General features: G+C 46.5%; 1 protein-coding gene across 1 annotated transcript; it reads right to left on the bottom strand.

Annotated features, from left to right (window-relative positions):
* Nucleotides 1-493: 493 nt before the first annotated feature.
* On the bottom strand, nucleotides 494-19,030 carry LOC132585836 (interferon-inducible GTPase 5-like). The gene is made up of 2 exons (XM_060257712.1): nucleotides 17,828-19,030; nucleotides 494-1,685 (listed from the first exon to the last, which is right to left on the bottom strand). The coding sequence occupies exons 1-2, from the start codon at nucleotides 19,009-19,011 to the stop codon at nucleotides 494-496; spliced, it is 2,376 nt and encodes a 791-aa protein (XP_060113695.1). The 5' UTR covers nucleotides 19,012-19,030.
* Between the last annotated feature and the right edge of the window lie 8,734 nt (nucleotides 19,031-27,764).

Below are 27,764 nucleotides of genomic sequence, written 5' to 3'. Positions count from 1 at the left end.
TTAAGGTTGTGAGCTCCTGCACAAATTAGTTTGCTCTGGGGCTGTTTTTCCTGAGCTGAGACAAAAATGTGTGATCCAGAGGCTAAACAACTGTGAGCTAGCTCACGCTAACTCAGCTTAGAGGGAACACCACTTCTGGAGACTGTACCCTGCAAAAGGACATACAGCGGTGCCCAGTCCAAATATTGGTTCTGGAGCCACAGGCTTCTATTTGGAGTACCCCCAACAAGCCTGTATTTCAAAGGAGATTTGAAAAAGGAACTAAGAGGAGGGGAGGTCAAAGCGGGGAAAGGTCACTGGAGGCCATGAGACACAACAAAACATCCTTAAGACAGCATCGTTGCAGAGTCAACCATCACTGATGTAGTCATCAGAGCAGGTAGGCCTTCCATAGAGGGTGGTGAAGACTATTATTTGCTCTAAAAAGCATATCTTTTCTATGCTGGCCACAAGGGAATGAAGGTTAATTGCAGAATCTTTTCAAGCAGGATCTTTACTCGAAAACTTTCGCCAAAACGCTCTCTGCATCGTTCACAACATCTTCTAGGAAGCTGTCCAGCATGTAGTAGGTGATGGCAAAAGAACTAACTCCACCAACGAGAGACCCTAAGATAGGTATGAAATCTGAAACCCCTTCCAGCACCAACGCAGAGCCAACCACCAGGGACTTGGTTGTGAAAGATCGCACAAATTCCGGGTTGATCTGGTTGGCCATCGGAGACTTTTTGATCGCAGATTTCAGCACGTCAACAGGTTTACCGACCCGCTTTGCAAGATTGTTGAGGGAATCTTCATCCAAGCCAAAGGCCTTGCAGAAATCTTTCATTGTGTCCACCAAGAGGGCGATATCAAAAACAAGAGAGAGACCTGGGATAGGAAGTGCCCCAACGCCGCAAGACAAAAGGGCTTTCTTCCAGATGAGGGCCTCCATAGCATCCTTCTTCTCTCGCAGGTGTTCTCTTGAGAAAGCCGGTATAGCCACAATTAGAAGACACCTCTTGAGATCATTCAGGTCTTCTGCAAGGGTCTTCTGAAGGAGAGAAAAATCGTACATATTCAAATACCAGCTGGATATGAGAAAAACCCTTGGACTGCTCACTCCTTCTTCTACCAAACTGGAAAGGCAGTATTTTCTTAGCTCTTCCAGGGTCTGTGTCTCACTAAAACTTGGCTTCCTTCTCTCAGCATCCATCACCTGGTCCACTTTGTTGCGAACAAAGTAAAAACGCTTATTCATCTTTCGGATCTCCGAGGCCAGCATCGCGTCATTCACAGTGAAGCATTCGGAGGCAACGATGATGAAGAAGTCATACCTGTGAAAATTGACCTTCTCTAGGTATTCCTTTGGTTCAAATGCACGTGTCCCGATTCCTGGTAGATCCCATAATGCTAGTTCTGGGAACTGAGGATGGGGATATCTCTCTGGACGCATCGTAGTCTGATGCACTCCTACTTTTGCCGCACCTTCTTCGTAATCTGACACATTCCGAAAGGCATTCACAAGAGATGATTTCCCAGCCTTTGAAACTCCTGTGAAAGCAATATCAAGCGTCGTGTTCTTTAAGAATGTTAACTCATTAGAAGTTTTAGTTAATTCCTCTTGGGAGCTTCTTTGTTCCGAAGAGACCTTTGTTGCCTCAAGTTCCTTTTCTGTGAATTCTGAGTTGGTGCCTTCCATAGCTGTCCTTCAGGATGGTTCAGTGGATCTAAACAAGAACAGAAAGATAATGTCTGTTAGCTCATGTAGGGTAATGGTGAAATGGACATTTTGAGGTTCTAGATTTAATTGTGTGGGGATATTGCTTTTAAGCAACCCTCCACTGTTGAAGAATTAGATCTCTGCTCGATGTATTTGATTTCCATGATGGACGAGGAAATGGTGGTATTGTAAAAAAGCACACATTGCAAGACTGTGGTTCTCTTTGGCTTTTCCTTCAGTCATCCAACCTAATATCCCATTGTTACACCTCTCCCTATGTTACTTGAATAGGAACCCTGCCGGCTAAGGTAAATTCACATGGGGATTGTTACTTCTAAGACTTTTGGGACATTTATGGCAAAGACATTTTCTAAATTCAACCCTTGGAACTAAGGGCCTAACCAAACATTATATGGTTTATATGCCCAGGTCTTGTCAAATCAGCTTAGGGCTGCCAAGTTTCCACCGGGGGGCAGGGGATCCCCCACTTTGGCGGGCCCCAACCTGCCAGCAGGGAGGAGGCCACCAGGGGATCCCCCCACCCCAAGGAGTCCCATCGCTGTGCAGTATGTGCGGCATCTGGAAGTGATTATCACACTGAGCACATTGTGCGGGGACGCTCTAGGAATTCACAGGAAACTCTATGGTTTCATGGGAAACTCTATGGGGTGAACCCAAATTACTGGAGCATCCCTGCATGAAACCATAGAGTTTCCCTCAAATTCCTAGAGCATGCCGACCATGATACATCACTTCCAGGTGACATCATCATGCCACACTTACATAGTGTGTGAAGGGGGGGAAAGTCCCCTGCAGGCAGCCACGAGGGACTTGGCAACCCTAAATCATCCAGTTTTCAAAACTTAATTCTCAGGCTTCCCTCTCCCCTTCTCTTGCCCTAGTATCATGTTCCCAACTTGGAGCACCCTCAGGGAGCTTCTGCTCAGGCTAGAAGCATAGGTTCATAGAGTTGGAAGGAACCTCCAGGGTCATCTAGTTAAAACCCCAGCCCAATGCAGGAAATTCACAAATATCTCCCCCCACAGACCCAGTGACCCCTGCTCCATGCCCAGAAGACAGCAAAAAAAAAAACCTTTCAGTATCCTTGGCCAGTCTTGAGGAAAATTGCTTCCTGACCCCAAATTCTGGCGATCAGCATTTTCCTGGACATGTAAGAAATGGTGACAACTAAGCACTGATGCAACCCTTCCTGCCCTCCTTCTCATGATCTGCCTAAGCTCATGGAATCAGCATTACTGTCGGCCATCCAGCCTCTTTAAAAACCGCCAAAGAAGGAGAGCCCACTGCCTCCCGAGGAAGGCTATTCCACTGAGGAACCACTCTGTAAGGAAGTTCTTCCTAATGTTTAGTCAAAAACTCTTCTGATTTAATTTCACCCTTCTGGTTCTGGTCCAACCTTCTGGGGCCATGGAAAACAACTGTACACCATCTTCTATATGACAGCCCTTCAAGTACTTGAAGATGGTGATCATATCACCTCTCAGTCATCTCCTTTTTGGGCCTATTAGGGAAATGTAAGATAGATAAGTTTCCCCATCAAGATAAATAAGTTCCGCCAACCAGGGCTTTTTTTGCTAGGGTGCCAGCTCTGAGTTGAGAAATATCTGGAGATTTGGGGGGTGGAAGCTGAGTACAATGGGGTTTGAGAAGGGGAAAGGCTTCAATCGGGTATATTGCCATAGATTCATAAGAATATAGGAGAAGCCAAGTTGGATCAGTAGCCCATCCAATCCAACACTCTGTGTCACACAGTGGTCAAAACCCAGGTCCCATCAGGAGGTCCACCAGTGAGGCCAGAACTCCAGAAGCCCTCCCAAGCATCAAGAATACAGAGCATCACTGCCCCAGAAATAGTATTCCATTTGTACATCGTAGCTAATAGCCAATGATGGAACTCCTCCAGATGTTTATCCAACCCCTTCTTGAAGCTACCCGTGCTTGCAGCTGCCGTAGGTTTAAACAGCAGCATTATGATAGAGGCTAATTTGTTTTCAATCCCCTTCCTAATAATCCCCAGCACAGCATTTGATTATCCACAAAAGTCACTGCTTACTCCCAAGTCCAGGGGGCACCTGGCAACCTGCCATGAAGAACAGGAAAGACTGCAGAAGGAAGATTAGCTCATTATGTTCAGGCTTCCCCTAGAGTGAATTTGGGTCAAAACGGACAGTGGTCCTAGACACGCATACACACACAAGCCTGCATTACACGTGACCAAAGAACACAACAACCAGCAGTCCCCTTTCTTACTTAGTTGCACTGAAATGAGAAAACTTGCACTATGTTCTTCTGAACTTTACCTACTTGCCTCCCAACAAGGTCTCAAAACTGGAGCAATTGCCCTTTCTTCTCCTCAGTTCTCAATACCCTTGTGGGAGGTGGAGCAAAGAAATGGAAACGTCCCCCAGCACTGACATAATTTAGATTGAGGAATGAATGCACTGATTCCCCGGGAATCAGGGGTAGCGCCTCAGATAGGAAGTCAACAGGATTACCAACCACCAAGTGCATCCTGAAGATCTCTTGGAATTACAGATGATCTTCACAGTAGATCTTCACAGAAATCAGTTCCCCTTGAGAAAACGGCTGCTTTGGAGGGTAGACTATATAGAAATATACCCACTGAAGTTCTTCCCTCCCCAAGCCCTGCCTTCCTCAGGCTCCAACTTAAGGTTGTTAGGTCACCCCTGGCCACCTGTTAGGGTTGGGGGAAGTTGCATTGGGGTGGTGCTCTGGTAGACAAGAGCATTGCTGATGTTATGACATCACTTCCATGTGACGTCATTTCCCAATTCAGATTTAACACCTCTAGAAGTGGATATCAGCAGATGATAGTGTGATCCACATTGGGTTATTCATCAAGCTCCCCTTCTCCAAGTGAAATCACTACATCCATTTTGTCTCCCCTTCACACTATGCCAATATAAGATTCTAGGCTGGAACCTATTCTTCCACCACCCCGGTAATTCCATGAGGGACTTTTTAGGAAATTGTTCCCTGCATTCATTCCTCAATCTAAATCTCAATAATCTACCCTCAGCATTCCTTCTGGGATCAGGGATACCAGCCTCCAGGTGGGACCTGGGAATCTCCTAGCATTCCATAAGAACATAAGAGAAACCATGTTGGATCAGGCCAATGGCCCATCCAGACCAACAGTCTGTGTCACACAGTGGTCAAAAAGAACCAGGTGCCATCAGGAGGTCCATCAGTGGGGCCATCTCAAGCTCCTCTCCAGACTACAGAGATCAGTTCCCCTGTAGAAAATGGGTGCTTTGGAGGGTGGACTCCAGGGCATTGTATCCCACTGAGTTCCTTGTCCTCCCCAGGCTCCATCCTCAAACCTCTAGGAGTTTCTTAACCTGGATTTGGCAACTCTACCCCCTTATCCCCTGCTGAAGACCCGGGGGACCTGGCAACCCTATCTGGGACAGAAGCTCTGCCTCCTTCCTCTAGTGGAGCTCCCACACAGCTAGATAGACTCTTCCTGTGTGTTCAGGGATGCTGAAAAGGCTTCACATACCATTCCAGTATAACCTCAACTTCACATGAAAACAAATGCTGAGTTTCCTGGCTCTTTCAGCTTCTGGTATCTTGTCCCCCTCCCCCTGCCCTGGTGGTGACCCTAATCTGTAGCTCCTGGTAGCATTTCAGTATACACAATCTGATCCTGCTGAATCCCTTACAAGCACACAAAAATGTACAAGTCTCATTTGGGGTCCTTTTGCATCCTGTCTCTAATCCCAACAGAAAGGAAGTTTTAAAGCAGTTATGAGGCATTTTACATTTGGCCAGCAATTTCCCTCAGTCGCTAGATTTGGAGCAAACAACAAGTCACTTGAGGGTGGTCTCTCAGTTACAATTTGCAATGTTTTAACTGTGCCGACCCAAAAGCCATTTATTCATGCTTTTTAAAAAAAAGCTTCAAATTGCTTTACAGAGAAAACTAAAATGGCACAAGAACCACGTTTTCTTTTCAATCCACCAATGCACAAGCCACAATCAGAAAAGTTTGGGATAAAGTATTAACATGTGAAGTCTGGGGGGAAATACGGGATCCCTCTTTCCCCTGCCAACACTTCAAGAATATTTAACATCCATTTTCAAATGTATAAAATAATGGTAAGATTGTATAAGATTCCAGCAAACTTACACAGAATAAATCCTCCTATAGATTCTCAATGCTGGAAAGGCTGTGGTACTATAGCGGATTTCGTTCACTGTTGGTGAGACTGTTCTCAGATTAAGTTTTTTGTGTCACAGATTCTCAGAGAAATTAAACAAACAACTGGGCATGATTTACCGGTACCTCTTACTTTGGAGACAGTGATACTGAACTATTGGAATACTAATTACAATAATTTTTAAAATGCTAGAATTTCAGTATTACTTTTGGTTGCTAGAAACTTAATAGCTTATAATTGAAAGGACAGTAAAATACCAGCTGTACAAACCTATAGAAAATAACACTGGGATCATTTTATTTTAAGCAAAATAGTAAATAACCCATTTATGACTTTTTATAGATATGTGGAAATCAGTTATGGAATGCTTAGCAGAAAAAGAGGTCCTATCTCACAATAGCTATTATAAAACTTTATCGTATTTCTGATTTCATTTATTGTTGGTGGGACTGTTCTCAGATTAAGTTTTTTTACTTACAGATTCTCAAAAAAATTAAACAAATAACTGGGAATGATATACTATTTTGTTTTGACCTATTCAATCCATTGCTGTAAGGAGAATTGCCTACACTTATAACCAGACATTTAACATTAACAGGCTATACGTTTGGATGGCTTTAAAAATGAAAACAAATCTTACATTTTTAAAATAGAAAAGTTTCTCTTACCTTCTGGGAAATCTGTACTCTGACTGGCAAATAGCTCTTCTCCGGAGTTATACACAGCTCTTTAGGCCTTCCATTTTACTTCCGACAGAATGTTTCATTTTTTGACAGGCTTAGACATTTCGTTGTCACGGAAGTTTCTGTATTTCATGGCACAGACGAAAGTCCATAAAGATCCTGAAAAACAAAGAGAGCAGATTTGTTTTTCTGGGAATATAGAACCCTGTTTCTCCACCACCCCCTTCCCCAATTCGTCATAAGGTGGCAAAGCTGACTGTGTTCACTGCCTAATCTGTTCTTAATGTTTATCCCTCCTTTGCTCCAAGCGGCTTAGGAGCAGCTACCTCATCCTCCCCTTTTTTAATCCCCTCAACATTTTTCTAAAGCCGGGTCTTCTCTCTCAAGGACTGTCCATGGTCATCTTGTGAGTTTTAACGTTAAGCAGGGACTGGAAGAGGATCTCCCTTATTACAGCATCCCAACCATACCCCTCTCCCAAGTGCTCTTTCGTTTATTGAGTATTGGGCATTTCTAGCTAGGTCTACCTGCAAAGGAAAAAAAAGGTCCCCTGTGCAGGCACCAGTTGTTTCCAACTCTGGGGTGACGTTGCTTTCATGGCAGACTTTTTACAGGGTGGTTTGCCATTGCTTTCCCCAGTCATCTACACTTCCCCCCAGCAAGCTGGGGACTCATTTTACTGACCTCAGAAGGATGGAAGGCTGAGTCAACCTCGAGCCGGCTACCTAAAATCCCAGCTTCCCCGGGGATCGAACTCAGGTCGTGAGCAGAGCTTAGGACTGCAGTACTGCAGCGTTACCACTCTGTGCCACAGGGCTCTTCTACCTGCAAAAGACTCCCACAAATTGTGGGTTTTGGCTACAGGGTTTTTAAAATGTGTGTGTAGTTTTGTTTTTGTTTTTCTCTACATGGCTGACAGGTTAAGTTCTTTTTCCCCCCAATACATCAGGGGTCATTTTGTAGAAAAAGAAGTGATGGAGCTCACTGGCACAACTCATTGGCATATACACCTCTGACATCATTGAAAGGTGGACTAAATGATATCAGCTTGGCATCTACCTTAAAATGCTTCTTGAATTGTAATTGTCCTCATCAAAGCTTACTCTCATCTCATCGTACTTTTTCAATTACTTCCTCCTGTGGTCACAGTGGCATGAGGAAGATTTCCATCTGTCTGCTTTATGTGGTTTGGTTATTTCCCCATTTTTGGTGGAGTAAAATATTAGAAAGTTTGTCAAATCTTAAGAGTTCAGCAAAATTCTCACAAGGGAGTTGAACAACAGAGCCCAGAAGCAAGTGGGGTTTTTTGGGGGGTGGGGGTGGATTAAGAAAGAAAGAGCACAATAAAACTTAGAAGAAGAAGTAGATATTGGATTTATATCCCGCCCTCCACTCCGAAGAGTCTCAGAGCGGCTCACAATCTCCTTTACCTTCCTCCCCCACAACAGACACCCTGTGAGGTGGGTGGGGCTGGAGAGGGCTCTCACAGCAGCTGCCCTTTCAAGGACAAACTCTGCCAGAGCTATGGCTGACCCAAGGCCATCTCAGCAGGTGCAAGTGGAGGAGTGGGGAATCAAACCCGGTTCTCCCAGATAAGAGTCTGCCCTTTCAAGGACAATCTCTGCCAGAGCTATGGCTGACTCAAGGCCATTCCAGCAGCTGCAAGTGGAGGAGTGGGGAATCAAACCCGGTTCTCCCAGATAAGAGTCCGCACACTTAACCACTACACCAAACTGGCTCTCCACTTAGAGGTTCCAGAGCTCTGCTGCTGTGAGCTCCTACCCAAAATGAGGCCTGCCAATAGCCAACCAAACTATCTGTCTATCACCAACTGCTGCATAGGGGCGACCTCAGCGTAACCATTTGGATTTCAAACCAAGGCCATGAAGTTAGTTCACTTCGATAAGCTATCGCTTAATCTTATTCGTGTTCCAGATGCTGCTGCTGTTCTATTTCTTGTTCACCTCTGCTTCTTCCTGGTAGGCTAACTGCACCTGTACAATCAGACTCCATCCGCGCCGTGCAAAGTCCTTATGCTTCCTGGGGAACAACACAAGGGCTTGATCTCGCATGCGTGGTGTGAAGACTGGATCTCAGCCTCCAGGTGAGACCTGGGCTTTCCCCTGAATGGCAGCTGATCTCCAGGCCACAGCTATTCTGGATGAAAGGGCAAACTCTACAGCATCACAGCCCCATGGAGCACCTTCCACCACCACCAGCCCCAAATAACCCTGCCTGCCCAGGCATAGCTTGGGGCTTAACACTGGATCCTCTGCTGTGGGTGGTAAATAGTTTGCTGTTTATACTCTGCATTTTTATCCTGTTTTACTATATCAGTTAACACTTATGGCTGACCCAAGGCCATTCCAGCAGGTGCAAGTGGAGGAGTGGGGAATCAAACCCGGTTCTCCCAGATAAGAGTCTGTAATGTACTGAGTTGCGAGACAGTTTGAAGGCAACATGCTTTATTCAGTGGTACATTACAAGAGAGGGGACATGCAGGCCGGGTCCCGCTTATATACATTCCCCGGAACTGCCCCCCAGTCTGACCAGTCCAATCCCGACCAGTCAAACTTCCCGCCACAGATCTTGATGGGCGGGGTGTCTAGCGAACTACATCCGGGGACCCGTGGGTCGCCTCTGTAGCGATCGTCATGCGGTACATCAGCTTATGTTTCAAGACATAACAGAGTCCATGCACTTAACCACTACACCAAACCAGAAGGCATTTAAACGGATGCGGACCCTTTAAAGATGATGGCCAGAACTCCCTTCAGAGTTCAATTGTGCTTGACACGACTTTGTTCCTGGCTCCACCCCCAGAATCCCCAGATATGTCCTCAGCAGTGTTCCCTCTAAGCTGAGTTAGCGAGAACTAGCTCACAGATTTTTAACCTCCAGCTCACAGATGTTTTTTGTCTTGGCTCAGGAAGGATGACCTCGCGTAATAATTTCTGCAGGAGCTTACAACTTTAATGCCAGTAGCTCGCAAAGTAGAATTTTTGCTCTGCAGCTTAGAGAGAACATTGGTCCTGAGTTGGACCTGGCAACCCTACGCCTCCCTGCTGTTTTCACCTCCTCAGACTGACCCATGGGCTGCTAACAGACCGGCATTTTGGGGTGCATGGGAGGCATCACAAACAGGGCTGGATCAGAAAGAAGAGTCCCAAACCGTCCACACGGCCCCACACAAACCGTTCAAATCCTGCCCACAGGGTGACTTGGCGTGATCGGACAGCTGTTGCGCACCATCCCTGTAGCTTGGTTTGGGTTTCTTTTTTCCCCATTCATTTATTGGTTATGAGCATGTGCACTCCTGCATCCATATACTTGAAAGCAATATCTTTAAAAAAAAAAAAAAAGCCAGAAGCAGCTTGGGGTGGCGTGGCAGGTTCACACTGCCATGACACTTCGCTTGAGCACTTCTGTGTTCAGATGCCGAAGAGGCAACTGGCGTGCGGCTCAGAAATTTGCTACCACTTCAAAAGTGGTAGCTTTTTGAGCCACTCTGAGGACGCCGGAAGGCAGGGTGAATGCAGGATGGGAGCGGGCGGCTGATGTGCTCGTTTGGAAGGGTTTTCTAAGTTGGTTTCTGAGGCATCTCTGAGTCACCCCTAACTGCCCATCTAATAGCAGCCATGGAATCTCTGTTGGCTCCATTGCAAAACTTACCTGCATTTTTTCCTGAGGATGTATGACCCAAGAGAGGAGTTTCTTCAGGGATTTGGTCAAGGGCTTCCTTGTGTTATGTTAGGAGTGTAGGACCCTTTACCTAGGATTCATATTCCCACTGGGTTTAGTAAGGAGGTTGGTGGCAAAACCCCCATAATTTGAGAAAGAGGGAGGGAGGGAGAGAGGGGGGGCGGGAGGGGGAGAGAGAGAGGGAGGGAGAGAGAGGGAGGGAGGGAAAGAGGGAGGGAGAGAGAGGGAGGGCAGGAGGGGGAGAGAGGGAGAGAGAGGGGGGGAGAGAAAGGGGAGAGAGAGAGACTTGTTCCAAAGTATTCATGATTTATTGAAAGAAAACCATGCTGCACAAATTTTCAAACAAGAAGCACTTTCAGTATTCAGTTTACAGAAGTGGGGAAAACAAATCAAGACTTATAAACAGTGCACTTTACCTATTTAGGAATGCATTCTGGCGCATTGTCAAAACCCAAGCGCAGTGTTGGCAGAAGGCCCTTAGCATCTCAAACCCTTCAGTTAAATACCTTTAGAATCCGGATTAACTGTCAGTCAAGAAACGAGATGGTCCTGATGACCAGAAATCTCTGGCCAGAGTCATTGCCTCACTAGGTCAGAAGCTATAGAGATCTCAAGAGCCTGGAGCCACAGCCGTTAATATCTCGATGTTTTGACTTCAAACTCATGTAAACAGTTCTTTTTAGAGCAGAGTGCAGGGTGCATTGTCAGGCGTCAAGAGCCTCCTGCAATGTCTTATGGGTAGGGTTGCCAATCCCCAGTTGACTGCAGGGCATAGTGTTGCCAGGTCTTACTCAAGAAATATCTGGGGACTTTGTGGGTGTAGGCAAGAGCGAGGATGCAACAAGCACGGTTGAACTCCAAAGGGAATTCTAGCCACATTTAAAGAGACAGCACACCTTTTAAATGCCTTCCCTTCATTTAGAAACAATGACGATTAGGGACACCTTCTTTTTGGGGATCATAGAATTGGACTCCCAGATCTGACTAGACCATGCCAGTTTTGGAAGCAGCAGCTGTCCTTATCAGCCGCTGGACTTTTCCTGCAGGGTTCCCAGGTTTAACTGAGGTTTCCTACACAAACGGCAGATTTCCTCTGCTGCAGGGCTTCGAAACAATACAAAAATGGAGAGCACTCCGGAAACTGTGTCAGTCCCACCAAAAACACACTTTCATCCACTTTCATTCTCAACTTAGAAATAATTTTTGAAAGCCATATCTTGGATCAGGAATGTATTTTAAAACTCTGGCATGCTGTTGGAGGATTTGAGAAACATGGAAGAGGAGCCAGAACATGTCTAAATGAAGTGAAAGGAAGACTGGAGTAGGGCTGCCAAGCCCCCAGGGCCGGGCGGGAGTTCTCTCACCCTGGAGGTTCCCAACCCTCTGGCCCACGTTGGACTGGTGGGAGGAACCTCCCCCAATGTCACTGGCATGAGGAACGTCACTTCCAGGTGACATCATTGCGCCGGCGATGTCTTGCCAGTTTGGTGTGGAGAGCCGGTTTGGTGTAGTGGTTAAGTGCACGGACTCTTATCTGGGAGAACCGGGTTTGATTCCCCACTCCTCCACTTGCACCTGCTGGAATGGCCTTGGGTCAGCCATATCCCTGGCAGAGGTTGTCCTTGAAAGGGCAGCTGCTGTGAGAGCCCTCTCCAGCCCCACCCACCTCACAGGGTGTCTGTTGTGGGGGAGGAAGGTAAAGGAGATTGTGAGCCGCTCTGAGACTCTTCGGAGTGGAGGGCGGGATATAAATCCAATATCTTCTTCATCTTCTTCTTCTTGCGTGGCCGTTCTAGGCGTTTCCGGGAAAACTCTATAGTACCTATTGTACCATGGAGTTTTCCCTCCCAAATTGCTAGATCATCCAGGAAAACCATAGAGTTTCCCTGGAAACTCCTAGAATGGCTGAGCGCGACATCACCGGCGTGATGATGTCACTTCCAGGTGATGTCATTGTGTTGTGCGTGACGCTTTGCACACACGCAAAAGTCCCCCGCCGGAGGTCACAGGGGACTTGACAACCCAAGACTGGAGAGATAGGGAGGCAGAGATGTTAAAGGTGCTCCCAAGAGGAGAGAATGTGGTGCATGGGGTCTATTCAGCAAATCAAGAGTTCCATGTGGGAAGGAGAGAAACAACGTAATAATGAACATTGCCCATAACATGTCAAACTCCTTTTTTTCACCAAAGTGCAGGGCTCCCCATTGTGGTGCCCATGAGCACCATGGTGCCTTCTGCCACTTGGTCTGTCATCCACTGAGCTTTTCCAAATGTGGGAGGGGCAAGGCTTGCTATAGGGAGGCCAGGTTCACTCTATAGACCAGGGGTGGCCAATGATAGCTCTCTAGATGTTTTTTGCCTACAATTCCCATCAGCCCCAGCCATCAGCCATGCTGGCTGGGGCTGATGGGAGTTGTAGGCAAAAAACATCTGGAGAGCTACCGTTGGCCACCGCTGCTATAAACGGAGAACTCCCATCCAGCAATCCCAGTTCTTTGCTGCTGTTTGGTAGAGTGGTAATAGGAAGTGGTTGGCAAATACACATCACAATAATTCCAGGACCTCACTTCTGATGCAAACAAAGAAGAAGAAGAAGAAGAAGAAGAAGAAGAAGAAGAAGAAGAAGAAGAAGAAGAAGAAGAAGAAGACAGCTGTAGATTTATATCCTGTCCTTCTCTCTGAATCAGAGTCTCAGACCATCTTACAATCTCCTTTATCTCCTTCCCCCACAACAGACACCCTGTGAGGTGGGTGCGGCATATTCACTCTTTGAAGACTGAGCAGCTGCGAGGCTGAGTTTGGAAGGAGTTTGGAAGGTTGGACTACTGCAATGCCCTCTACATGGGGCTGCCCTTGTGCCGAACCCGGAAGTTGCAGTTAGTGCAGAATGCCGCTGCCCAGCTGTTACTGGGGCTCCCAAGATGGGAGCACATTCGGCCAGGGCTCCGGGTTCTGCACTGGCTGCCAATAATATACCGAGTCCAGTACAAGGTGCTGGTCATTACCTTTAAAGCCCTATATGTCCTAGGACCTGCCTACCTGAGGGACTGTCTCTCCCCACATGTTCCCCAGAGAGTACTGAGATCGGGAACCCAAAATCTTCTCGTTGTCCCCAGGCCAAAAGAAGCCCACCTGAAATCTACCAGGGACAGGGCTTTCTCTGTAATGGCCCCTTCCTGGTGGAACCAGCTGCCGGAAGAGGTGAGGGCCCTACGGGACCTTGCTCAGTTCCACAGGGCCTGTAAGACAACCCTCTTCCGGCTGGCTTATAACTAACCGGCATAAGAAACTGAGTGTAGTTCTATTAGATTTCTGCTATGTTTTAACTGTGTAAAATGTTTAAACTTATATTTTTATGTTAGATTTTATGTGTTGTTAGCCGCCCTGAGCCACTTTGGTGGGAAGGGTGGGATATAAATCATAAATAAACTAAACTAAACTAAATCCCTCGCTGTGGTGAGGTGAATCTGGGCTACTGGAAACAAGTAGTACAACAGAAAAGGTCAAGGCAGTCTCCTGCACAAGCACCAGTTGTTTCCGACTCTGGGGAGATGTCACATCAATACATTTCCATGGCAGACTTTTTACGGGGTGGTTTGCCCTCGCCTTCCCCTATCATCATCTACACTTTTTCCCCAGCATGCTGAGGACTCATTTTACCGACCTCAGAAGGATGGAAGGCTGAATTAACCTTGAGCCAGCTACCTGAACCCAGCTTCCACCAGGATCGAACTCAGGTCGTGAGCAGAGCTTGGAATGCAGTACTGCAGCTTGCCATTCTGCACCACGGGGCTTCAGTACAATGGAATGTGAACTAAAACGAGGTTGTGGGGGTCAGGGAACTTTGTTGTTAATTCCGACCCATCTTTGCAACTTTCCTGCTTGGGTTGCCAACTCTGGCTTGGGAAATTCATGGAGATTGGTGGGGTGTGGAACCTGGGAAGTACAGGGTTTGGGGAGGACCTCATCAGGGTATAATGAGACACTGTTGGGCCAGGCCATGTAGGTCTGGGCCACATGTGTACCTATTTAAGATTAGCTAGCAAAGATATAAATTTTATAAAGGACACAAACGCAAAGATATTTTTTTTAATAAAAACCCTTAAAACATGCTTAAAACATTAGCACTCATTGGTCTTAAAGGTGCTTTCTTTGTATTTCTCCCATGTGATCCAGGGAACTGGGCAAAGGAAGCTCTGGCTCTTTCCTTTGTTCCCCAGGGGACTGAGGAGAGGAGCCTCAGCCAATAGAAGGCTCAGTAGCTCTGCTGCACAAATGAGAGAGCCTGATAAAGCAAGCTATTCCTCCCCAAAGGAGGAGCGTCAGCTAATGAAGAAAATAGAGGTTTTGCTCTGTAGCTTCTGTGCAATTGAGCAAGCCTTGGAAAGCAAGCTGTTCTGCAGAAGGAAGCAAGAGAGAGGGAGAAGGAAGCAGATGACAGCCAATTGCTTGGGGGGCTGTTAGGAACCCTCCAGCGGCCTGATTTGACCCCCAGGTCAGATGTTTGACATCCCTGCTTTAAGCCATGGAGTCCCGTGAACAAAAATTCTACATTGTGAGCTACTGGCATTAAAGTTGTGAGCTACTGCATAAATGAGTGTGCTCTGAGGCTATTTTTCATGAGCTAAGACAAAAATGTGTGAGCTGGAGCCCAAAAATCTGTGAGCTAGCTCACACTAACTCAGCTTAGAGGGAACACTGACTCCAGGCTAACTGATATCTGAAGTCTAGAGATCAATTGAAATTCTGGGAACTCTCCAGGCCCAACCTGGAGGTTGGCCACTCTCTTTGCTTACTGAAATATTGTCTATTAAACCTTTCCTTGTTCGCTTTGCCTGGGTCCTTGAAGCAGGCCTTGACTAAAGAGGGGTCAGAGACAGTGTTCCCTCTAAGCTGAGTTAGTTTGAGCTAGCTCAGTTTTTAAGCCTCCAGCTCACACATTTTTATCTTAGCTCACAAAGAATGGCCCAGAGCACACTAATGTATGCAGTAGCTCCCAACTTTAATGCCAGTAGCTCACAAAGCAGAATTTCTGCTCACAAGACTCCACAACTTAGAGGGAACGTTGGTCAGAGAGGGTGCTCGGGACCCTTTCCAGTAAAACCCTAGAACAAGAGCAGTGATGGTCAGTTAAGGCCCTTCCTTGCCCCAGGCCCAAGGGAAGTAGAATCATAGAGTTGGAAGGGACCTCTAGGTTCATCTAGTCCAAAGAGAGAGTGTGTGCAGGGAAAGGGAAATCCCTGGAAGGGATGTCCTGTCTTACAAACCTGCTCGGCCCTACGCCGGGTTGCCATCCTCCAGGTGGCAGCTGGAGACCTCTTGCTATTACAATTGATGACGAAGATCAGTACCCCTGGAGGAAATGGCTGCTTTGGAGGGTGGAATTTATGGCATTATACCCTGATGAGGTCCCTTGCCTCCCCAAACCCTGGCTTCCCCAGGCTCAACCCTCCCCCAAAAAACCTCCAGGTATTTCCCAAGCCAAAGCTGGCAACCCAACCCATGCCATGTCAGTAGTAAATTCATAAGTGCTAACCAGGTCACTTTCAGCAAGAAGCCTCAGCAATCACAGGTTCCTGCAACCCTGGTAAAGGTGTAACTGTCAGCAGTAGAGTTCCCAAGTCCCTCTGCCGCTGAGGCAGGGGACTTGGTCCTCAGGCACTCTTTGCACACCCAGCATGATGGTGTCACCTGGAAGTGACATCATTGCAGTGGGGACATCATGCTGGGGACGCTCGAAGACTCACGATAAAACTCTATGGTTCCATAGAGTTTTTACCGTGAGTCCTAGAGCGTCCCCACCGTGATGCCCCTGGTGTGATGGCATCACTGTGCCAGAGTTGGTGCAGGCTGGTGAGGCTCTTCAGGGACAGGGATCCCCCCAGTGGCCTGTTCCCTGTCAGTGGGTTGGGGCCCTCCAGGGCAGGGGATCCTTCGCCCCCGGCTGGAGCTTGGCAGCCCTAGTCAGCAGGAAGACACAGACTCCAAAGTGTGTCTGATACAAATCAAAATATTTTATTGGAAGGTACTGTAGTACAATACACTAAAAGAGCACCCTGGATGGTTCATGACATGGACAGACAAAACTCAGAAAGGTATATATAGGGGGCAAGTGCATAGGCATGAGCAAATATGGGTCTACGGTACAATTCGAAACCAGACCCCTATGAAAGACACACCAGGTAGCAGAAAGATGAACCATAAACAAGCACGCATTGCAGATACTCTTGAAATGAAAGGTTACAGCCAGGGGACCAAACTGAATGCATGTTAGTCAATCTAAATACTAAAAATGTTAGCTGCCACCCTGCCACCCTCCTGCCCCACTCAGTTCCCCAGCAAAACAAAGCCGCTACCTTTGCAAAGAACTAGAAAGGCTGAAAGGATGGGATATTCCAGCAGGTTTGAGGTTATCAGACTCCTGAGAACTAAGAGGAGGGAAGGCCAAGTTGGGGAAAGTAGGTCCAGGGTAGCCATGTTGTTCCAAAGCGACAGAAGAAAGGTGCTGCTGGACTCTACTAAAAAGGGGAAGGTCATTGGAGGCCTTGAGATGCAGCAAAACATCCTTAAAGCAGGTGGATCCTAGGAAGTAAAGGTGAACTGCCCACGTGCCTTCCACCTGGGCTTCCTCTACAACTCCATTGTTCAATAGCACCATATGTGGACTTAATTTTTCCATTGCTTATTGCTTACTTTGGTGCCCAGGGAACTGGAAAAATTGTAAGGCTTTCACATAAACAAAAGCTGCTGCAGTACAAAGAGAAGCATAGCCTGGTGAAACTCTACTTTCATTAAAGGCATGGGGAGGGGTTGGGGGGGGGTTAGCAGGAACGCACAGGAAAGCAGTTCTGGCTGGCTTGGCCAGAGCTTTCATATAAACAAAAGCTCCTGTAATACAATGAGAAACATAGCCTGGTGAAACTCTACTTTCATTAAAGGCATGGCACTTTTTGTTTTTAGCAGGAACACACAGGAACGCATTTCCGGCTGGCTTGGCCAGAGCTCCAGAGCAACAAAAAAGGTCTTCAGCAGAGGGAAGGCACTAGGCAGCCACATGACCCCAGACCATGTGCTCCGTTCTCTCTGCCGCCTCCAGTGGGGTTGCAAAGAGAGCGAGAGCCCCCTCCCAGGAGAATCTGGGCCTGCCGCTGCCCATCCCGCCACACATGGCTCTCTCTGGCCATGTTTGAGGGGGGCGGTGAAACAAGGTCTCTCATTGGGCTATGTGAGAGCACACATCCATGAAATGCAGCTGATGGCACTGTAGTATTCTGTCAATATGAGGAAATTAACCTGATGTCACTTCCGGTGATGTCAGGGGGTGTGGCCTAATATGCAAATGAGTTCCTGCTGGGCTTTTCCTACAATAAAAGCCCTGATTAAAGGTACAAGACTGGCATCCCTGTTCAAGAATGGGTAGGCCTTCCCTAGAGGGAGGTGAAGGATACTATCTGCTTTTTTAAAAAAACCTATATTTTGTTTGCAAAGCTACATGGGGATGAAAGTTCACTGCAGAATCTTTTCAGCAGGATCTTCACTCAGAAACTTTTGCCAGAACATTCTCGGCATCTTCCTCGGCATCTCGTAGGAAGCCCTTCAGCATGTAAAACGTGGTGGCAAAAGAATTCACTCCGCCAAACACAGAGCCAAAGACAGGTATGAAATCTGAAAGCTCTTCCAGCACCATCGCTGTGCCAACCACTGCTGACGTGGTCATCAGAGAACGCACAAGTTCTGGGTTGATCAGATTGGCCATCGGAGTCTTTTTGATCGCGGATTTCAGCACATCAACAGGTTTGCCGACCCGCTGGGCAAGGTTACGGAGGGAATCGTCATCCAAGCCAAAGGCTGTGCAGAACTCTTTCATTGTGCTCACCAAGAGGCCGATATCAAAAAGAAGAGAGAGACCTGGGACAGGGATCGCCCCGACGCCACAAGACAAAAGGGCCTTTTTCCATATGAGGGCCTCCATAGCAGCCTTCTTCTCTTGCAGGTGTTCTCTTGAGAAAGCCGGCATCGCCATGATCAGAAGAGGTCTCTTGAGATCGTTCAGGTCATCTGCAAGGGTCTTCTGTAGGAGAGGGAAATCGTACATATTCAAATGCCAGCTGGATATGAGAAAAACCTTGGGATCGACTGCTCCTTCCTCTACCAAATTGCGAAGGCAGTATTTGCGTATCTCTTCCAGGGTCTGTGTCTCGCTAAACTTTGGCTTCCTTCTCTCAGCATTCACCGCCAGATCCACTTTAGTGCGGACAAAGTAAAACCTCTTGTTCATCTTTCGGATTTCTGAGGCCAGCAGTGTGTCATTCACAGTGAAGCGCTCAGAGGCCACAATGATGAAGAAGTCATACCTGCTAAAATTGACCTTCTCTAGGTAGTCTTTTGGCTTAAAGGAAGATGTCCCAATTCCTGGGAGATCCCATAATGTGAGTTCTGGGAATTGAGGATGGTGATATTTCATGGCCATCATAGTTGTCTCTTTCACCCCAGTTTCAGCGGCACCTTCTTCGTAATCGGAGATATTCCGAAAGGCGTTCACAAGGGATGATTTGCCAGCTCCTGAAACCCCTGTGAAAGCAATGTCAAGTGTCGTGTTCTTTAACAATTTTAACTCTTTATCAGCTTTAGCTAATACATCTTGGAGGCTTTTTTGCCCCAAAGAGGCCTTCATCTCAGCAAGGCCTTCTTTTATGGATTCCTTTGAATTGGTGGTAGCCATGGCTTTTCTTCAGGATGGTTCTGTGGATCTAAATAAGAACAGAAGGATAATGTTTGTTACATCATGTAGGATAATGGTGAAATGGACAGTTTGATCTTCTAGATAAGGAGTGTCAAACATGTGGCCCGGGGGCCAAATCAGGCCCCCGAGCAACTGGCTGTCATCTGCTTCCTTCTCCCTCTCTTGCTTCCTTCTGCATCACAGGAGATGTGCTTTGCAAGGCTTGTTCAATTGAACAGGAACTACACAGCAAAGCCTCTATCTTCTCATGTGGCTGAGGCTCCTCCCCTGGTGAGGAATGGAAAGAGGCAGAGATTGCTTTGCCAGGCTTTCTCAATTGCACAGCAGAGCTACTGAGTCAAGCCTCTCTTCCTTCTATTAGTTGAGGCTCCTCTCCCTTGTGATCCCCTGGGGAAGGAAGAAAAGAGCCAGAGCTTCCCTCTAAACTGAGTTAGTGTGAGCTAGCTCACAGTTTTTTAGCCTCTGGCTTGTACAGTTTCATCTCAACACAGGAAAAATGGCCCCAGGGCAAACTAATTTATGCAGTAGCTCACAACCTTAATGCCAGTAGCTCACAAAGTAGAATTTCTGCTCACAAGTCTCCATAGGCTTCCCAATCCCCAGGTCCCAGCGGGGGATCCCCCATTTTTACATGCTTCCCCCTGCCCCCAGCCAGCTGGCCAGCGGGGGAAGCCCCGCCCCCACAGTCACTATGTACCTTTAGAGCTCTGGCAGGTTTAGAAACCTGCAAACAGGTCCGTTTTTAAAATGTGTGCCTTTAAAGCTGAGCAGGAAGCAGGAAACAGGAATCGCTTCATGGGAAAGGGTCAGTAACAGTTTCGTCAGAGAACAGCTCCTCCCTTTGTTTTGCTTTTGTTTTCAGAGCAAGTAAAGTGGTGCAGGAGCCAGACCCAGTAAGTGTTTGTGTGTGAGGGAGAGAGAAGGGGCAGTGGATTCCCTGGTTTGGAGGCCCTTGCCCCCCTTTTGAAAGCAGGGGGGAGGGAAATGTCTACTGGGCACTCTGTTGTTCCCTATGGAGAATGATTCCCATAGCGAATAATGGGGAATTGATCTGTGAGTATCGAGGGCTCTGGGGAGGCTGTTTTTTTTTAAACTAGAGGCACCAAATTTTCAGTATAGCATCTAGTGCCTCTCTCCAAAAATACCCTCCAATTTTCGAAACGATTGGACCAGGGGGTCCAATTTTATGAGCCCCAAAAGAAGGTGCTCCTATCCTTCATTATTTCCTATGGAAGGAAGGCATTTAGAAAGGTGTGCTGTCCCTTTAAATATGATGGCCAGAACTCCCTTGAAGTTCAATTATGCTTGTCACAGCCTTGTTCCTGACTCCACCCCCAAAGTCCCCAGATATTTCTTGAATTGGACTTGGCAACCTTAAGTCTCCACAGCTTAGAGGGAGTATTGTTTTTGACCCTTTAATAAAAGTCGAAGGAACGGCAGAACGAGTAACATCACAATTAGCATGACATAAGGCATACTACAGATTAATCCTTGAGTAGTAAGCAATCCATTTTCTAAATAAATAAAATTTCAAAATAAATAAAATTTCTAAATGTAAGGGGGGAAAGCTTCTCCTTCCCCATTTCTCCTGTTCTCAATAAGTCCATGCATGCAAGGGTATCTACTGCTCTGGTTCCAGGTGGGTGTGTAATGATCATAGTGTGGGCTTGTACCCTTCCCCCCACCCCCCACCCCACACACACACCAATTCAATGTGACCTGTGGGCAGGGCTTTTTTTTGCAGCAGGTACTCCTTTGCATATTAGGCCACACCGCTGATGTAGCCAATCCTCCAAGAGCTTACAGTAGGCCCTGTAAGAAGAACGATATGAGCTCTTGGAGGATTGGCTACATCAGGGAGGTGTGGCTTAATATGCAAAGGAGTCCCTGCTACAAAAAAAAGCCCTGCCTGTAGGAATAAAATGGATGAGGAGGGAGCCCTGCATGCTTCCCTGAGCTGGTTCATCGAAGGACAGGATAAAAATATGAGTTGGTAGGCAGTGCCGCAGCTCAGCTACTATCATATATATTAGGGTTTGTAGAATCTTTCGGGCTCAAGTGCCGTGTTCTACTGGAGAAAGTTTTCCTTCCAGACGTTTCCTTCTAGACGTTTCGTTCTCAGTGGCGTTGCGGAGAACATCCTCAGTGGCGTTGCACTGAGGATGTTCTCTGCAGCTGAGAACAAAACGTCTGGAAGGAAAACTTTCTCCAGTAGAACACGGCACTTGAGCCCGAAAGATTCTACAAACCCTAATGATGTTACCAGCCATGAAAACCTGAAATCTTTGATATCATATATATTATTTATTGAACAGAACAAAAAAACAGTCAGCAAAAATACAAGACAATGGTACATAAATTTAAACAAACCTAACCTGACTTAAAACCAAACACATAAAGGAGCTTAAGGATTAACGCAATATAAATACATCAAATACCATCTTTTCATTATTCACAAACTTTTACCCAGTCATATAACGGCTTCCAAGTTTCATTGCCTTTCTCTATATTTCCTTCTCTGAGTTTAATCGTTAGCATGTCCATTTCTGCTGTCGCATATAATTTTTGTATAAATTCCTCTTTCCCTGGCACCTGCTGGGATTTCCAATGTCTGGCATATATTAGTCTTGCCACAGTCGCTATGTTTAATAATAATTTTCTGGTTGCATTCGGAATAGAGTTCTTACATATATTTAGCAAATACAATTCAGGCACATGTGGAATATTTACTTTTAACATTTTTTAGCTCAGCTGCTATCAGGAGCTAGGTGGAACTTCCATAATATCACTCCCACACACACTGTGCAGTCACTCCATTGCCTACACATTATTAATTAATTAAGTAGTTTTCCCTAAGTTTTATCCTGCTGATTCCCTTACAAGTGTGTTAAAATGTACAAGTCTCACTTTCGGGTCTTTTGTATCCTGAGATTGACCCCTACAGAAAGGAAGCTTTAAAGCAATCATGTGGCATTTTCCACTAGGGCAGCAGTCCCACCACTACCACCACCCCAGCCCCCTGCCCAGATTTGGAGTGAAGAACAGGTCTCTTGGAGGCAGTCACTCAGTTACAATTTAAACTTTTAATTCTGTTACAATTAGTTTACAATTTCTGGGCTGTTTCAGCTTTGTCTAAAGTGATCCCAAGAGCTTAAAAATAGCATGAATAGACTTTTGGGTCAACATAATTATAACAGTTTAAAGCCATCTATTCATGCTATTTTTAAGCTCTTGGGATCGCTTTAGAGAAAGCTGAAACAGCCCACAAATCACATTTTCTTTCCACTCTCCCGAATAATGTGCAAGGCGCAATCAGAAAAGTTTCCCTTACCTTCTGGAAAGTCTACTCTGATGGACAAAAAGCTCTTTCCCAGAGTTATGCACAGCTTTTTATATCCTCTGGAGTGTTTCAGTTTCAAGGCTTGCGCAAACAGTTGTCATAAAACTCTGTATTTTATGGCACGGATGAAAGTCCATACAAAAAATGAAAAACAGAGATAGCAGATGTGCTTTCCTAGGAATAGAGGACCCTGTGATTTCTTTTTTCCTTTCCCTAATTCACCAAAAGCTGGCAAAGCTGACTAACAGTGTTCATTGTCTAATCTGTTCTTAATTGGGTTAGATAAAAATATGGAGCAGAGGTCCATCTGTGGCTATTAGCCACAGTGGTTGTGTGTGTGTGTGTGTGTATATTTGGCCGCTGTGTGACACAGAATGTTGGACTGGATGGGCCATTGGCCTGATCTAACATGGCTTCTCTTATGTTCTTATGTTCTTAATTTTTATCCTTCCTTTGCCCCAAGCAACACGGGTCTCCTACCTTTCACCTTTTTCAATTTCCAATATTTTTCTAAAGCCGGCTTTTCTCTTTCAAGGACTGTCCAAGGTCATCCAGTGAGTTTCACTGCCAACTAGGAACTGGTAGTAGGTCTCCCTTATTACAGTTTCTCTCAACCAGGGCTCACTTTGCAGCAAGAGCTCCTTTGCATATTAGGCCACACACCCCTGATGTAGCCAATCCTCCAAGAGCCTACAGGGCTCTTTTTACAGAGTCTATTGTAAGCTCTTGGAGGATTGGCCACATCAGGGGGTGCAAATTAGCAAATTAGCTCCTGCTACAAAGTGAGCCCTGGACTCCCAATCACATACTTCTCCAAGCTTTCTTTAGCTTATTTAGTATTGGGTACTTTTAGCTAGGTCTACGTGCAAAAGACTCCCACAGATTGTGGGTTTTAGTCAGAGGTTTTTTAAAAAACACGTATGTAGTTTTGGTTTTGCATTTTCTTCCACATTGCTGATAGGTCAAGTTCTTTTTTCCCCCTAATACCAAACCAGACAAGTCCACCTGTCTATCACCAGCTAGTACCTAGGGCTGGCCTCAGCATAACCCTCTGGCTATCAACCCGGGCCATCATTTACTTCACCTCGATAAGTCTTCACTCTGTCATGTGGCATTTCAGGTGTTGGTACTCTTCTGTTTATTGTTTACCTCAGGGGTGGAATTTTAGCAGGAGCTTCTTTGCAAATTAGGCCACCCCCCCACCCCCGATGCAGCCAATCCTCCAAGAGCTTACAAGGCGGGTTCACCTGATAGAGAAGCTGGTCTGTCTCTGCTTCCTCCTGGCAGGCTTACTACAGCTGTACAATAAGACTCTACATAGGCTTGCCAAGTCCAATTCAAGATATATCCGGGGACTTTAGGGGTGGAGCCAGGAGACTTTGGGGGTGCAGCCAGGAGCAAGGTTGGAACAAGCATAATTGAACTCCAAAGGGAGTTCTGGTCATCATATTTAAAGGGACTGCACACCTTTTAAATGCCTTGGAAATAATGAAGGATGGGGCACTTTCTTTTGGGGATCATAGAATTGGACCCCCTGGTTCAATCATTTTGAAACTAGGAGGGTATTTTGAGGAGAGGCATTGGATGCTATGCTGTAAATTTGGTGCCTCTACCTCAAAAAACAGCCCCCCCCCCGTGCCCCAGATACCCATGGATCAATTCTCCATTCTACCCTTTGGGAATCAGTATCCATAGGGTATAATGGAGTGCCCAGTAGACATTTCCCTCACCCCCCACCAATTTCTGAAGATCCTGAAGCAGGGGGAGGGCCTCCAAACTGGGGGAATTCCCTGCCCCTTTCTGGGGATTGGCAACCCTACATTTTACAAAGTCCTTATGTTTTCTGGGGAACAACACGAGGGCTTTATATCACACATATGACGTGAGGTAGAGTTGCCAGCCTTCAGATGAGACCTGGAGTTGTCACAGAATGGCAGCTCATCTCCAGGCCACAGATAGTTCATTCCCCTGGAGGAAAGGACAAACTCTACAGCACCAAATCCCCCATGGAGCTCTCTCTCCTCCCCAAATCCTGCCTCCCCCAGGCATTGCCTCTAAATCTCCAGGAATTTCTCAAGCCAGAGTCATTGGTACTAATGTTCTCTCTAAGCTGAGGAGTCTTGTGAGCAAAAATGCTACTTTGTGAGCTACTGGCATTCGAGTTGCGAGCTCCAGCATGAATGAGTTTGCTCAGGGGCCATGTTTCCCGAGCTAAGACAAATGTGTGTGAGCTGGAGGCTAAAGAACTGTGAGCTAGCTCGCACTAACTCAGCTTAGAGGGAACACTGGTGGTAACCTCGGTGGGACTTTTACACTCCCAGATGCACAGCATCTGCTTTGTTTGTGGCGACAGCCCTTTGCTTCCCGGCTGTTTTTACACCCTCAAGCTCACCCGCCACAGAGTCCCCATTGCCTGCATTGTGAAACTTACCTGTGCTCTTCCAGATGCTGAGGCAGGAGCTGCTGGACAGATTTGGCCAAGGGAATCCCTTGAAGAGCTGGAGGATCAGCACTGATCAGCTGCAAGATCAGGAGCCTTTCCTTCCCTGCCTCTGCAGAAACTCCCTCTCTTTATATGTTGTGAAGCCTGAGAGGGGTCTGAAGGCTCGCCCACAATGAAAGAGAAAGCACGTTTGTTTTCTAGAACGCTGGTTCAGTTATTTGCCAAATGAGCAGCAAGGGGCCTGATGTCATTTCTGAGAAACAGTAACATTTCTTATCGGCCACTACACTTTATTTTGAGGTTTCTGGGTTTAGCCAATGTTCCTTTCACACACTGCACACAACAGAACAAAGCAGGAGTCAATTGGCGCATTTAAGACCAACCTGTTTTTATTCAGAACATAAGCTTTCATGTGCTGAGGTGTGAAAAACCTCAGCTTGAGACCCTGGAGAGCCACTGCCAGTCTGAGAAGACAATACTGACTTTGATGGACCGAGGGTCTGATTCAGTATAAGGCAGCTTCATATGTTCGTATATATGTGCTCTCTAAGCACACTTCATCAGACGAGGGGATCAGGTATTGATCCCCTCGCCTGATGAAATGTGCTTAGAGAGCACACGAAAGCTTATGTTCTGAATAAAAACTGGTTGGTCTTCAAGGTGCCACTTGACTCCTGCTTTGTTCTAGTGCTTCAGACCAACGCGGCTGCCCCCTTGGATCTATGCGCACAACGGGGTTTCAAACAGGACAAAAATGGAGAACAGTAACCAAGCTGTGTCAGTCCCACCCACAGCACATCCTCATCCATGGCTGCCAGCCCAAAAAAAAAATTTAGCCCTGACCTGGATAGCCCCGGAAAACCCAATCTTGTCAAATTTTGAAAGCTAAGCAGAATCAACTCTGGCAAGTACCTGGATGGGAATACCTTGGAATACCAGCTGTTGGGAGGCGGGGGCAAGTTTTATTCAGCTTCCTGTCTGAATACATAGTTATTAAGCATCCCAGTCATCACCAGTTTTAACAGCTGACATCAGCTGCTTCTTCTGCTTGTCATGTGGGGTTCCCAAAAGTTGTTTCCCTGACAGTAGAGTAGCCTACCCCAAGGGGGCATGATTTCATCCCTGGAATCCCCTGTTCATCGTAAAGCCTTTTCCCTAGCCAGATGGCATGCACCCCCCTCTGAGCCAGTTTGGTGTAGCGGTTAAGTGTGTGGACTCTTATCTGGGAGAACCCGGTTTGGTTCCCCACTCCTCCACTTGCACCTGCTGGAATGGCCTTGGGTCAGCCATAGCTCTCGCAGGAGTTATCCTTGAAAGGGCAGCATCTGGGAGAGCTCTCTTGGCCCCACCCACCTCACAGGGTGTCTGTTGTGGGGGAAGAAGATAAAGGAGATTGTAAGCCGCTCTGAGTCTCTGATTCTGAGAGAAGGGCGGGGTATAAATCTGCCATCTTCTTCTTCTGCAGTCTTAGAGGGAAATATAGAAAAATCCCTGAGAATAAGAGGGTCTGCCCTTGTGGAGCAGGGATCATCGAAACTGTCGAACATGTTCTCCTCTCATGCCAATTTTACCAGGAGATACAGGAGAAATTAATTACTCCCTTAATAAGTAGATTTCAGGGCTATTCCAGTCTTTCTAATTTTGAGGTCACTAGGAAGTTCCTTATGGGTGTGAATCCACATATTACAGGTCATTGTGCAAGGTTCATTTCAATTGCATGTAAAGTTCGCAAAGATATATTATGTTCTGAAGCTAAATTTTAATTGCAATTTTATATACCTTATTTCCTACTGTTATCTTGAATATTTTGTAAGTATTTTAGCTTTTGTTAATTTTTCTCTGATTTGTGCTGGTTGTTGATCGTATTAAAATGAAACAAATAAACAAATGATCTTGAATTCCGGGCATTGCCAATTAAGTCAAACAAAATTTGGTGGGGGGGATCCCCATATATTAATGGAAATATAACTAGGTGAATAGTTGCACCTTTAATTGCACCTTTAAGACCAACTTCGTTTTATTCAGAACGTAAGCTTTCATGTGCATGCACAGTTCTTCAGACGAGGAATGAGGTACAGTAAGCAGAGCCACATATAGCTGGTGGGGTTTGTTGCTAACTGGAGAGCCAGTCTGGTGTAGTGGTTAAGTGTGCAGATTCTTATCTGGGAGAACCGGGTTTGATTCCCCACTCCTCCACTTGCACCTGCTGGAATGGCCTGGGGTCAGCCATAGCTCTCCCAGAGGTGTCCTTGAAAGGGCAGCTGCTGTGAGAGCCCTCTCAGCCCCACCCACCTCACCGGGTGTCTGTTGTGGGGGGAGAAGATACAGGAGATTGTAAGCCGCTTTGAGTATCTGATTCAGACAGAAGGGTGGGGTATAAATCTGCAGTCTTCTTCTCCTTCTTCTTCTCTGGGCCATCTCCAGTAAAGGTGTACAGCCAAAGTGTTGGGAGGCAATTAAGTTCCTTGCCTGATCCAGGCCTGAATGGGGCAGGAGGAAAAGAGGGTGTATGTGAGGTGGGAGAGATTCCCAGAAGGGATGTCCTGTCTCTGGCAAACCTCCTCAGCCTTGTCCACCAAACCAGGACACCGGCACTTTCCTGATTCTTAATCAGGAGCCTTGAAGCAAGAGGCTTGCGCCACTGCAGGTTCTACCGCCCGGATGGGTACACGACCGTCAGTAGGAAGACGCAGACTCTGAGGTGCTACTGATACAAATCAAAAAGGTTTATTGGAAGACACTGTGGTACACTACGTTACAAAAGCAACCTCCTGTTATAGGAATAAATGGTAAGAGGCATGAATAGAGAAAGAAATATGTGTATACGGGGCACAGCTAAACCAGTCCCCCACAGGAAACATAGTAGGCAGTGGAAACATGAACCACATACAATTATGCATTGCAAATGCTCTTGAAAGGTTAAAGGAAGGACAACAAGCTTAATGCCTG

The sequence above is a fragment of the Heteronotia binoei genome, chromosome 17, assembly GCF_032191835.1.
Source record: "Heteronotia binoei isolate CCM8104 ecotype False Entrance Well chromosome 17, APGP_CSIRO_Hbin_v1, whole genome shotgun sequence".
Taxonomy (NCBI): Eukaryota; Metazoa; Chordata; class Lepidosauria; order Squamata; family Gekkonidae; genus Heteronotia; species Heteronotia binoei.
Note: the sequence above shows the minus strand (reverse complement) of the source record. Positions and strands in the feature narration are given on the sequence as shown.